General features: G+C 45.3%; 1 protein-coding gene across 1 annotated transcript; it reads left to right on the top strand.

Moving 5' to 3' along the window:
• Positions 1 to 355: 355 nt before the first annotated feature.
• On the top strand, positions 356 to 10,254 carry CSUI_003897 (4-hydroxy-3-methylbut-2-en-1-yl diphosphate synthase; the record flags this gene model as incomplete). Its single annotated transcript, XM_068064092.1, has 8 exons — positions 356 to 2,624; positions 3,876 to 3,977; positions 4,433 to 4,857; positions 5,455 to 5,687; positions 6,858 to 7,609; positions 8,164 to 9,126; positions 9,674 to 9,868; positions 10,177 to 10,254. The coding sequence occupies exons 1-8, from the start codon at positions 831 to 833 to the stop codon at positions 10,252 to 10,254; spliced, it is 4,542 nt and encodes a 1,513-aa protein (XP_067923934.1). The 5' UTR covers positions 356 to 830.
• Between the last annotated feature and the right edge of the window lie 47 nt (positions 10,255 to 10,301).

Raw genomic sequence — 10,301 nt, forward strand, 5'->3', positions numbered from 1 at the left:
TGCCCTTTGTCTCGGTCTAACGCGACCGTACGGGCTCGCCGCTAGCAAGGAGCGACCCTCTCGCCAGCGGGACTTCCTGTAACGCATTCCTGCGCCCGTAGTTGATCTACCTTACATCATCAGTCAGTCGCACGTCTCTAACAGCTTCCTGAGGAGTGTTTTTGTAAATAGACGTAACAGAAAAGCTGGGAGTTGACTGGATTCTTCGACAAGGGAGAAGGAGTGATACTGCGTCCGGAAGATAGGCGACGTGTGGTCAGTACGCACCCGAGTGTCTCTCGCGTGTGTTGCATGCTCGATCCTGTAAGCCAGTGCCCACACACAATAGCTGTCAGGAGACACCGACAAGAGAAAAGGGTCTTTCTCTTTCCCTCGTGTCCGCTTCTCTGAGTTTGCACAGTCATCCTGTCTTTACCAGAAAGCGCCCTGAAATCTTGGAGTTTTTATAGCGAATTCTCTTGTCCTTCCTTTGGCGAATTGAGTCCAAGAAGTCTTTCCATCTCGCCCCCACAACCGGTGTGCCCGCTAGATGACGTAGACACGGGTTTGTTATTAGCAAATATTTTTCGTTAGGCGTTGAGTTCGCCAGATCAACTGTTCTGGCTTTACAAGAAGTTCCCTAGATGTCTTGAAAATCGTATGTCCTCTGGGACAGGAGCATCTCTTCTCTCCCCTGTGTCCCGCGACCCTCTTAGTCTTCTTCATTCTGTATAGGAGTGTGTCAGCCTATCGTCTGCGGAGAAATACGATGAGAGGACCCCGGAGGATGACAGAGGAAGCGTTGCTATACAGAGAACTCTTCCATCGCAACCTCATCCACCCGTGGAACGATGCGTACTGCAACTCCAGTCGAAGACTCACAGCCAACGTGTGATAGGATTCGAAAGGCTTGTGCGTATGCCTTGGCGGGCCCTCCTTATTCTCTCGGCTTCTCTTCTTTTCATCACTCTCGCATTTCCTGGTTTGTCTCTATGCGTCCTTTTCAACTTCCCCGACGCGGCCAAATGCTCGCAGGCTCACTACCGCGCCACAACCGGAATGCTCCTCCTGTCTCGTCTCCAGGGGGTAGTATGAATCCTTCTACGGCAAACAATGCCGAAGAGGACGACAAAAATGAGGAGGGGACGGCACCGAGCTATACTTCCACCTGTTGCATGACCGAAGTGGGGGTTAGCGAGAGACCAGCCAAGATAACATGGCGAAGAGCCCAAAGGGTCTTCGATGCTGCCTCTTGGTCCTCCTCTTGCTCATCTGATAACAAAGACAGTGTTCCAAAGAAAGGGGGGCTGTTTGAAAGCTGTCCTCTCAGCAGACACTTTCCTGTCTCTCGAACAGATCTCCTCTCACCATCTGTTGCTCTCCGTCGTTCTGGTTTGAGTCCTAGGTGCGGAGATCGATTGGGAAGAATGCTTCGTTTCTTTGCATCACCTCCCCGGTTACCCATTCTCGTTCTCGTCATCTTCTTTCTTATCAACATCCTTTCTTCTTTCTTCTCTTCCCTACTCAACAGGTTTGCCTCTTCGTCCCACCCTCTGTCCGCAGTTCCAAATGCTGCTGCTGTGACACCACCCGCTACCTTCTCTGAAGGGTTTTTCTTGTTCTCTTTCTTTCTTGTATCTGTTGAAGGCAAGACTTCTCTCTTTCCCTTCTGGATAGCTGAGGCGGTCTATGTACCTCCTATAGGGAGAAGCCTTGACTGTCTCCTCCCCGGTGTGTTGCCGCTTTCACGCGTGAAACAACAGGATGACTTCCGAGAGCTTTTCTCTGGGTCGTCGTCTTTTTTCCCTTCTAGTACTAACGTCTTAACTTCATTTTCTCCACCTCATCAAACGCGTCAGTCCCTCTGCTCAACGCCGTCAACGCTTAGCTCTAAAGATGATGCTTCTCTTTCAAGGCCGTCTTCACTTCTTCACCGTGCTTCTCGGTACATGCCTTATCTGTCTTCTGTTCTACCCTCACGTAACGCACATGTAGACAAGTGGGAAAATCTTTCTCAACCTCGTATTTGTGAGAGAGAGCTCCGAGGAGGAGTTCGCAGTTCTATCCCTGGTTTCCTGAACTTCCACTCCTTCCTTAGAGAGAGATGCCTGCCTAGCACCGCTGTCGACAGTCGGAGAGTCTCTTCCCTGTTTCTCAGCTCTCAACTGCTTTACCCCACGGAGCCCTCTGCCTATCAAAGGCTAGGAGGAAGTCTCGCTAAGCCTCCCGGCCCCCCAAGTCCTATGAAGTCATTTCGACCTTCTTCCTCACTCTCCGACGCGACGACGTCTTCCTTGTTCTCTACAAATGAAGCGTCCAATCAACATACATCTTCTATCTCTAGCTCTACCTCTTCTTCACCCTCTTCATCTGTTCCACGATACTGTATGTCGGTCTCCTCAACGCAGCGTCTACCGACCCGCACTGTTGTGATAGGTCGCGGAGAGAAAGCTGCTGCGTATCATGAGTTCTACTTCTCCTCATCAGCATCTTCAAAATCCTCGTCATCTTCTTCTCCTTCGTCTATTCTTCCCCCTGGGTCATGGAGGGAAGGCTTTCCTGTTCTTCTCGGAGGGTCTCATCCTCTTGTTCTCCAGACGATGGTCAACTCGGACACCCGGGATGTCGATGCTACCGTAGAGCAGGTAACCAGATTCTTCGTTTTCCTTCATTCAGCCTGTCCTGGAGAAAAACATGTCTTTTCTCTAGACTTTTTCTCCCGGTGACGCAACACAGATTCATTCACATACATGTATATATCCATGTATATGTCTATTTACGTTTCTGTGAGTGGTCAGATGTGTGTGCATGTAGAGGGTGTATATGGTGTGCATCTGTGTGTCTATGTACATGTACCGTATACGGAAGAAAAGACTTCGTCGAAAAAACTTGCTCAAAGATTTGCATGCGGCTAAAACACGGAAAACTTCTTATGAGCTCCCGTAGACATACAGATGGATTCAAGCGCCTAAGAAAGTCTCTTCCCTACCCTTCAGAGATCTCCCTTAGCCTGTCTCCTTTTGCAAGGCCTCTCCTGCCAGTCTACATGATTCCCCGATGTCTCTCGTCTTCATGCCGTGCATGCACATATAGAACATATATACATACAGAACACTGTAAACACCTTCTACTGTATACACAGTACACATAGATACCATCTGATATATCTAACTATCTCTCTCGGTCTCTCTCTATATAATATGTCTGCTAGTATGTATTGAGAGTGCAACTACTAGTTTTTGCACATCCTCCTTTTCTTCTCAAGGAGCTCTCCCAACAGCGAAAACGAACTCGTCCTGTGTCAATACTTTCTCGATCTGTCGTGTATCTCTCCTATTGCCGATCTTCTCCCCGTTGTTTTTTGCTTCAAGAGGGCCTTACATAGTAACTTCCTTTACTCTTGATTTACCTCATGCTGACAACTACTCTTATGTAGTCTGTCTCACCGGATGCTCCCTACCCTGTGCAAAAGAAGAAGCGCCGTCACGTACCCCCTGACTGAAGATCAAAAAGAAGAGGAAGAGGAAAGGGCCACGAGGAGAGAGATGTGTTTTTCTCTTTAGGTGACGTTCTTTCTTGAAAGTCATACAAAAGATTGCAATAAATGCCATCCCTCACTTATTCTATGAGTTCTTAGTGAAGCTATACATCCACCTGTCATGGCGAGGAAGATAGGAACTTTCATATGCAAGCATATCAACAGCCCCCTTTTCATTCTCTCTACTCACTCTCTTTCTCCTTTCATCTTTCTTATCTGTGATATGAGTACACGTGTAATCACCAAAGGTATCTGGTGTATGCGTATTCATATATGTATGTATTGTCCGCCTTCACTTCTCCGCTTCGGTCCTGTAATGGTCACTTTCCCTCTGTCTTTTTCTCTTTCCTGCGACAAGATTCGAAAGTGCGCAGAGGCAGGTGCTCATTTAGTTCGGATGACCGTCCAAGGCATGAAGGAAGTCGAGGCTTCAAAGTCGATCAAAGAAAAACTAGATAAGGTAAGTCGTTAACACACAGACCTTCTTCTTTCAGTGTAAGGGGTCACCATACTTCCTGTACATCACTCCGATCTACAGTTGTAGCTATCTACATTCTTTCTTGGTACATACAAGTACTAGTCATCCTTGACTAGACAGACAGCGGGTAAAGGAGATGGAGTCATATCTTTCTCGGCTCTGTTGTCCCTCTGTATACTTAGGAGATACGAAGGATGAACTGTGTTTCTTGAAAAGAGTCCCTCTCTCTCTCTCGCTTGTTGAATACCCCTGTAGCATCATACGTGGCGTATATCTTTTATTCCTCTTCCAGGTACTCCTTACGATAGCATAGCGACGTTGTCAGGTCGTTTCTTTCTGCCGTGGAATGGAAGCGACCTTTCAAAAAGCAGACCTCCCAAAGTGTCTCCTATCTATCTATCTATCTATTTATCTATCTATCTATCTATCTCTTCTAGATGAATCTCCACATTCCGTTAGTGGCAGACATTCACTTTCAACCGAAGGTCGCCTTAGCATGCGCGGAGATCTTTGAGAAGGTTCGTGTCAACCCCGGGAATTTCGCCGATGGAGCAAAGCGATGGGAGGATGATGACGAAGACAGTGATAAAGATAAGGCCAAGAGACGTTTATCTACAACGATCGCCTCCCAGAAGAAACATCAAGAACAAGGGAGAGAAGGAGAGGATCAACATGATATGCAGGCGGTGTTGCAAGGAGAAAACGAACAGGAAGAAGAAAAAGAGGCAGAAGAAATAAGAAAGCGAGACGAGGACAAGAGAAGGTTCGATGAAGGTCATAAAAGAATCGAAGAACTTCTTGTTCCTCTTATAGAAAAGTGTAAAGAACTAAAGACAGCTATGAGAATCGGGACGAATCATGGGTAAGAGAAGTGGACCAGAGAGAGTCGATGCTTAGGGAATCGATTTTTCATATACCTTCGGTTTCCTACTTGTTACTGCCTTTGGTATCCAAATCACTACGGATAGTATCTTGCTGAATTGTAGTGTAAGTCAGCATAGTCACCTAAAAGGTTTGTAAAGTCCCGATAACGACGACGTTATCTAGGATAGACTCGGGGAACTTCTCCACTTCTTCACATCTTTCTACCCTACCTTAGTCGTCTTATTCTCGGTGTATATCCTTTCTCTTCTCGACTTTCTTGCCTCCTCGTAGTCGATCGGGTATCTTCAACCTCACCCTCATATAGACATGTGTCTCTCTCTATTGTTATCTTTATCTACAAGTGTATATGGATTTACATACACACAAGTCTCTAGTTGTCCGTAATATACATGTATATGTATATACATGTAAGCAGCTAGATGCAGATATATCCACACATGTCGGATGTAGGCATCGTTCCCTCCTGATTCTCTTGTTTTCGACTATCTTTACACCACTTGTCTCTTCTTACTTGAAACCTCTTTTCCTTTCTTTCTTTCTTTCTCACTCTTCGTTCTCTCTTTCTTTCTTTTAGATCTCTTTCAGCTAGGATCTTACGTCAATATGGAGATACACCAAGAGGGATGGTCGAGTCAGCTTTTGAGTTTGCAGATATCTGCACTCGTCACGATTTCTTTAACTTTTGCTTTTCAATGAAATCTTCGAATCCCACTGTTATGGTGCATGCATACCGCCTTCTCGCTCATGAGATGCTTCGTCGAGGAACACTTTTTCCTCTACACCTAGGTGTAACAGAAGCAGGAGAGGGTAAGAACACACGATAACCGACCAATCAATCGATGAGGAAGAGAAATACGAGAAGAAGAAGAAGAAACGAAGATCTTTTCTCTTCTCTTTTTCCTTTTCTTCTTCTTCTTCTTCCTCTTGGGACCTTCAGAACGACGGCGTAGAAGGGACTGCAGGGGTCTATAATCAACCATGCAAAGTACAATTTGAAGAAGGAATGTTTGAATCGTAGAAAGTGTGGAAAGATAAAAGATGCCAGCGTCCATGAGAGTTTCCTGGAGAGTCTTGTTTCTTCTTGGTGTGATGAGTGTAGCTGGAGATCGACAACTACTTTTTCCAACGTCTCATCTCTATTCAACGTAGATAATAATGAGCGGGAGAAACGGATCTATCTTCTTGGGGAAGTAGTCGTACAAGAGAAAGAAGGAAGCCTTAGAATAAAGATATTCAATGCCCTCCTGGAGGTGATGAAGACGACCTCTGACTGTGTCTTTTCGGCCATCTTCCTGTTATGTCATATATCTCTGCATGCTGCTTCTCTCTCTTCTTATGAGGTTCTGAGACTATGGAGAGAGATGCGGAGACCAAGGCTGGCTTCTCTCAAGCAAGAGGAAGTGAAGATGCATATAGAACGCTATGAATGTATATATGTATGTGTTCATGTGTTTCTATTCTCTCTCTCGCTCTCTGTGACCTCGTCTAAGGGATAAGGACATTCCTCTCTCCTCTATTTCAAAGTGTTTAAGCGCAGGAATCTGGTAGATAAGACAGAAGAAAACGTCAGTAGAGAGAAGTCAAAGCGGAAGATACCTGTACGTGCTCATGGAGAACAGAACGGTTGTCATACCTTATGTTGGATATCCTATATGAAGAGGCATGTATAGATGTGAGAATCATGTTTGATATACTACATATATAAGACATGTACGGAGGTGCCAAACTCCCTTTCGAGTCAATAAGGAATCTACATTTCTATGGCGTGCATGTGATAAACGAATCTTTCATGCCCGAATAGAGTAGACAGACAGCCAGTTGTGCCTTCTTTCTTCTTCCCTTCTTACAGATGATCTTCTATCAACTGTTATCCTATCGCGAATCTTATATAAGAGAGAACTCTTCATCTTTCTTGACCTTCTCTGAACTTCTTTACCTTTTTTTTCTCTATCTCTCTCTATATGTCTGTTTAAACAGGTGAAGATGGACGTATAAAATCTGCTATAGGCATGGGATCTCTCCTACAAGATGGCCTAGGCGATACATTGCGAGCATCCCTCACTGAACCTCCATGGGTGGAGATTCCCGTTGTATCTGCTATGGCGCGCATGCAAGAAGAGAAGATGAAAGATCTGAATGTGAGAAAGACGTCCTATTATCTTCATGATATGACAACCATGCGAGACCTCCCCTCTATACAAATATCTTCTCATAGACAGTATGAAAGAAGCAGTGAAGACAAGATAAAAGGAGATCTTTCCGCCTCTTTTGCCTCATCCCTAGAACAAGCAAACATCGGTACTAGTCGGAGCAGGGGGCTGGAGACATCTGCTGATAGAGAAGAAGATCGCGAAAGAGGAGAAAGCAGAAAGACTTCTTCGAGATTGCGAAAAGATGATCTTCATTCCCTTGAGATATCCAAAGAAGGAAGAAGACACAGTCGTGAGCCAGACACAGAAGAAGAAGAAGAAATCTCATATTGGTCACTCCCCTCTTTCACAGAGACAACGAGAAACTTCAATGATATCGAGAAGAGAAGTATTCGCTGGGAAGAAATTCCTTCTTTGCAAGAGGGAGGAGAGAAGAAAGAAGAAAAGAAGAAAACAATCGACACCAACGAGAAAGAAAACGACCGGAGTCTTCAGACGAGGGCAAATCCAAGGGGGAGATACCTTCATAAAGACGGAAGTGTCTTAGTCGCTGTCCATCCAAACTGGTTGAGTAACATGGTAAGATTCTCTCCCTGATCTTTCTTTTTTTTCTTTCCTTTTGCAATGCTGTTCTTCTCAGCAGCTTCTTATATTCGCCTTGTAGTGAAGCTTTTATTCTTTCTCTGAAAAGAGGAATTGGATGAAGGACGTGAGCTTGCCTCCTCTCTGTAGTGTCCAAGGGTGATATCTGATAGAGGGCTACCGACAAGGAGAGAGGGAGAACGGCGCAAGAGAGCTCTTTCTCTCTCTCTCTTAGACTCTCTGCTGTCTGTGAGGAAGAGATGGCGAAAGAGAGAGACAAGTACACATATAGCAGATGACTCATGAAAAAAAAAGGAGGTATGTGCGTGTGTCTATGAGGAATAAGTGTCTTTCTTTCTCTTTCTTTCTTTCTTTCTCACTCTTTCTTTCTTTCTTTCTTTCTCACTCTTTCTTTCTTTCTTTCTCACTCTTTCTTTCTTTCTTTCTCACTCTTTCTTTCTTTCTTTCTCACTCTTTCTTGTTGAATCATCATCATCTTCTTTTTCTTCGTCGTCTTTTCATCTATCTCTTCCTTGTTGTCTTTTCTCCAGGATGATTCGACCTTCTATGAGTCCTTAGGCTACGGTGTTCTCCAGTCAAAGTCAAGCGCGAGTGGTCGGGGAGAAGCCATTCCATTGAAGGGCCTCGCTTCCGCAGATTCGATCTATCTCACTTCGCTCTATCTTTCGCCTGATGGTTCTTCTACAGCTCCTCTTCATTCTTCTCTTCCCTCTACCCCCTCTAATCTCCAGGTAGAAAAGGAAGGAGAAAGGAGTTATGAAGTTGGCATGAGTGAGACAGATAGTAGAAGACCCGGAGAAACGGGTGCGAGTAAAACATACAGCGAGAGCAGGGACAAATCTGATACTTTTGATGTCTATACAAGAGACGAGAGATTTCTTCTCCGACCTCCCAGTGGGGGGGAGCCACAGGAGGAGAGAAGAGATCGACTTGTACAAATCTTGAAGAGACTTCAACGTGCCGGGGTGGGTCTCTTTGCTCCTATGACAGATATCGCCTATCTTATATACCTCCGTGAACAATATATGAAACAGAAAGACATCTCTTCTGACCTAACGTCGCCTGAGGTGCGAGAGAGGGGAACAGACGAAGAAGAAGGCCCCCGAGCTTTATTACTGAGGAGAAGAACGCATGCAGGAGAAGTCGTAAATGAAGATTCGAAAAGTAAGAAGAGAGAGAAAGATCAAGATCAACAGGTTTCGAGTAGAGAAAAAAGTGACGTGCTATCACATGAGGAAGGGGAGACGAAGAAGAAGAGGTATGATGGAGTTGAAGATACAGGGAGAGTTTTATCTTCAGAGATAGAAGGAGAAATCGGACAGCTCAAGAATTCTCTCCTTATACCTGGAATGGTCGGGGTTATGAGATTGAAAGACGCCGCAGCAGTGCGAGGAAAGGTTTTACCTCAGGTGGAGAAGGAGATCGCTGGGATTGCTCTTCTTGTCGACGGCTCAGAATCAGAAGAAGAAATTGATGCTGTATTAGATATACAGGTATGCTGCTCTTCATGCTCTTGTCTCTGGGGCGGCAAAAGACCTCTTCAACTTGTACAGATATCTGTGTATGACATGTATAGTATGTATGTATGTATACGTGTGAAGATGTAGGTATGCCTACGCATGCAGTTCGTGTCTGTGAGGTTGTGTCTCTAGGGGGGGGCATGTCTTTTTTTTTCATACGCAAGTTCTATCATGCATGTAGATGTTAATCGGTATGGGAACATACGTCTCCTCTCAGACGAAACCACCTGTGCTAGGACATCCCTACCAAGTCTTACGCTTTTACATATATATCTCCATATAGATACGTAAGTTCCACAGATGGCATCACGTCTCCATCCGTGTTCCGAAGGCGGCTTTATACACATGCGCCTTCTGCTTGCCGTTCTTGATTCTCCTCAACTACATACCTCGGGAAACAACTTCCTTCTCCCGATGCTACAGACGACTCCTCTCAGATGCCCGGTAGCAACAGACGGACTCCTTCTCGGTTCTTTCTCACTCTTTCTTTCTTTCTTTGTGGCTCTTTGTTTCTTTGTAGATTTATGATTTGCGTGCAGGAGAGAAGGAGACAGGAGTGTTGGAGGGTCACAGCGATAGCATCACGGGCTTGGCCGTGAATGGGTCGGGCACTAGCCTTCTCAGTAACGCCATGGATCATACAGTACGCCTCTGGGACATACAGCCCTACGTCAAGAATGAGAAGAGGCTTATCTCCGTTCTTAGGGGCTCTACGGTAAGCCAGCCACACACACACTGGCAAGAGGAGAAGAAGAAGAAGAAAAGGAAAGAAGAAGAAAGAGAAAGAGGGAAGGAGAGAGAGATGAAGTGACAGCAGCAGCAACAAGAAGAAGCGGGCTTCTGATTTCTCAGGGATGATATAGAGAGATGAAGAGAAAGACGAGAGAGGAGGATGAAACACATAGGTCTGGTTGTTGTATGTACATACATATATATACATANNCTTCTTCTTCTTCTGCTTTTTCAAGTCGGCGCGGCATTTCAATAGGAGATGATACACTCCACGATGTTCGTGAACTGCAGAGTGATGAGGTAGGGGACCTCAAAGTTCTTTCTCTTGTAGAGCCTTACCTCTTTGATAGACAAAGTCTCTCTGGTTAGCTTACTGTATCGAGATATAGTCATTCCATGTTGCTGCTCGTCTATCT

This window comes from Cystoisospora suis (assembly GCF_002600585.1).
Source record: "Cystoisospora suis strain Wien I chromosome Unknown contig_1754, whole genome shotgun sequence".
Taxonomy (NCBI): domain Eukaryota; phylum Apicomplexa; class Conoidasida; order Eucoccidiorida; family Sarcocystidae; genus Cystoisospora; species Cystoisospora suis.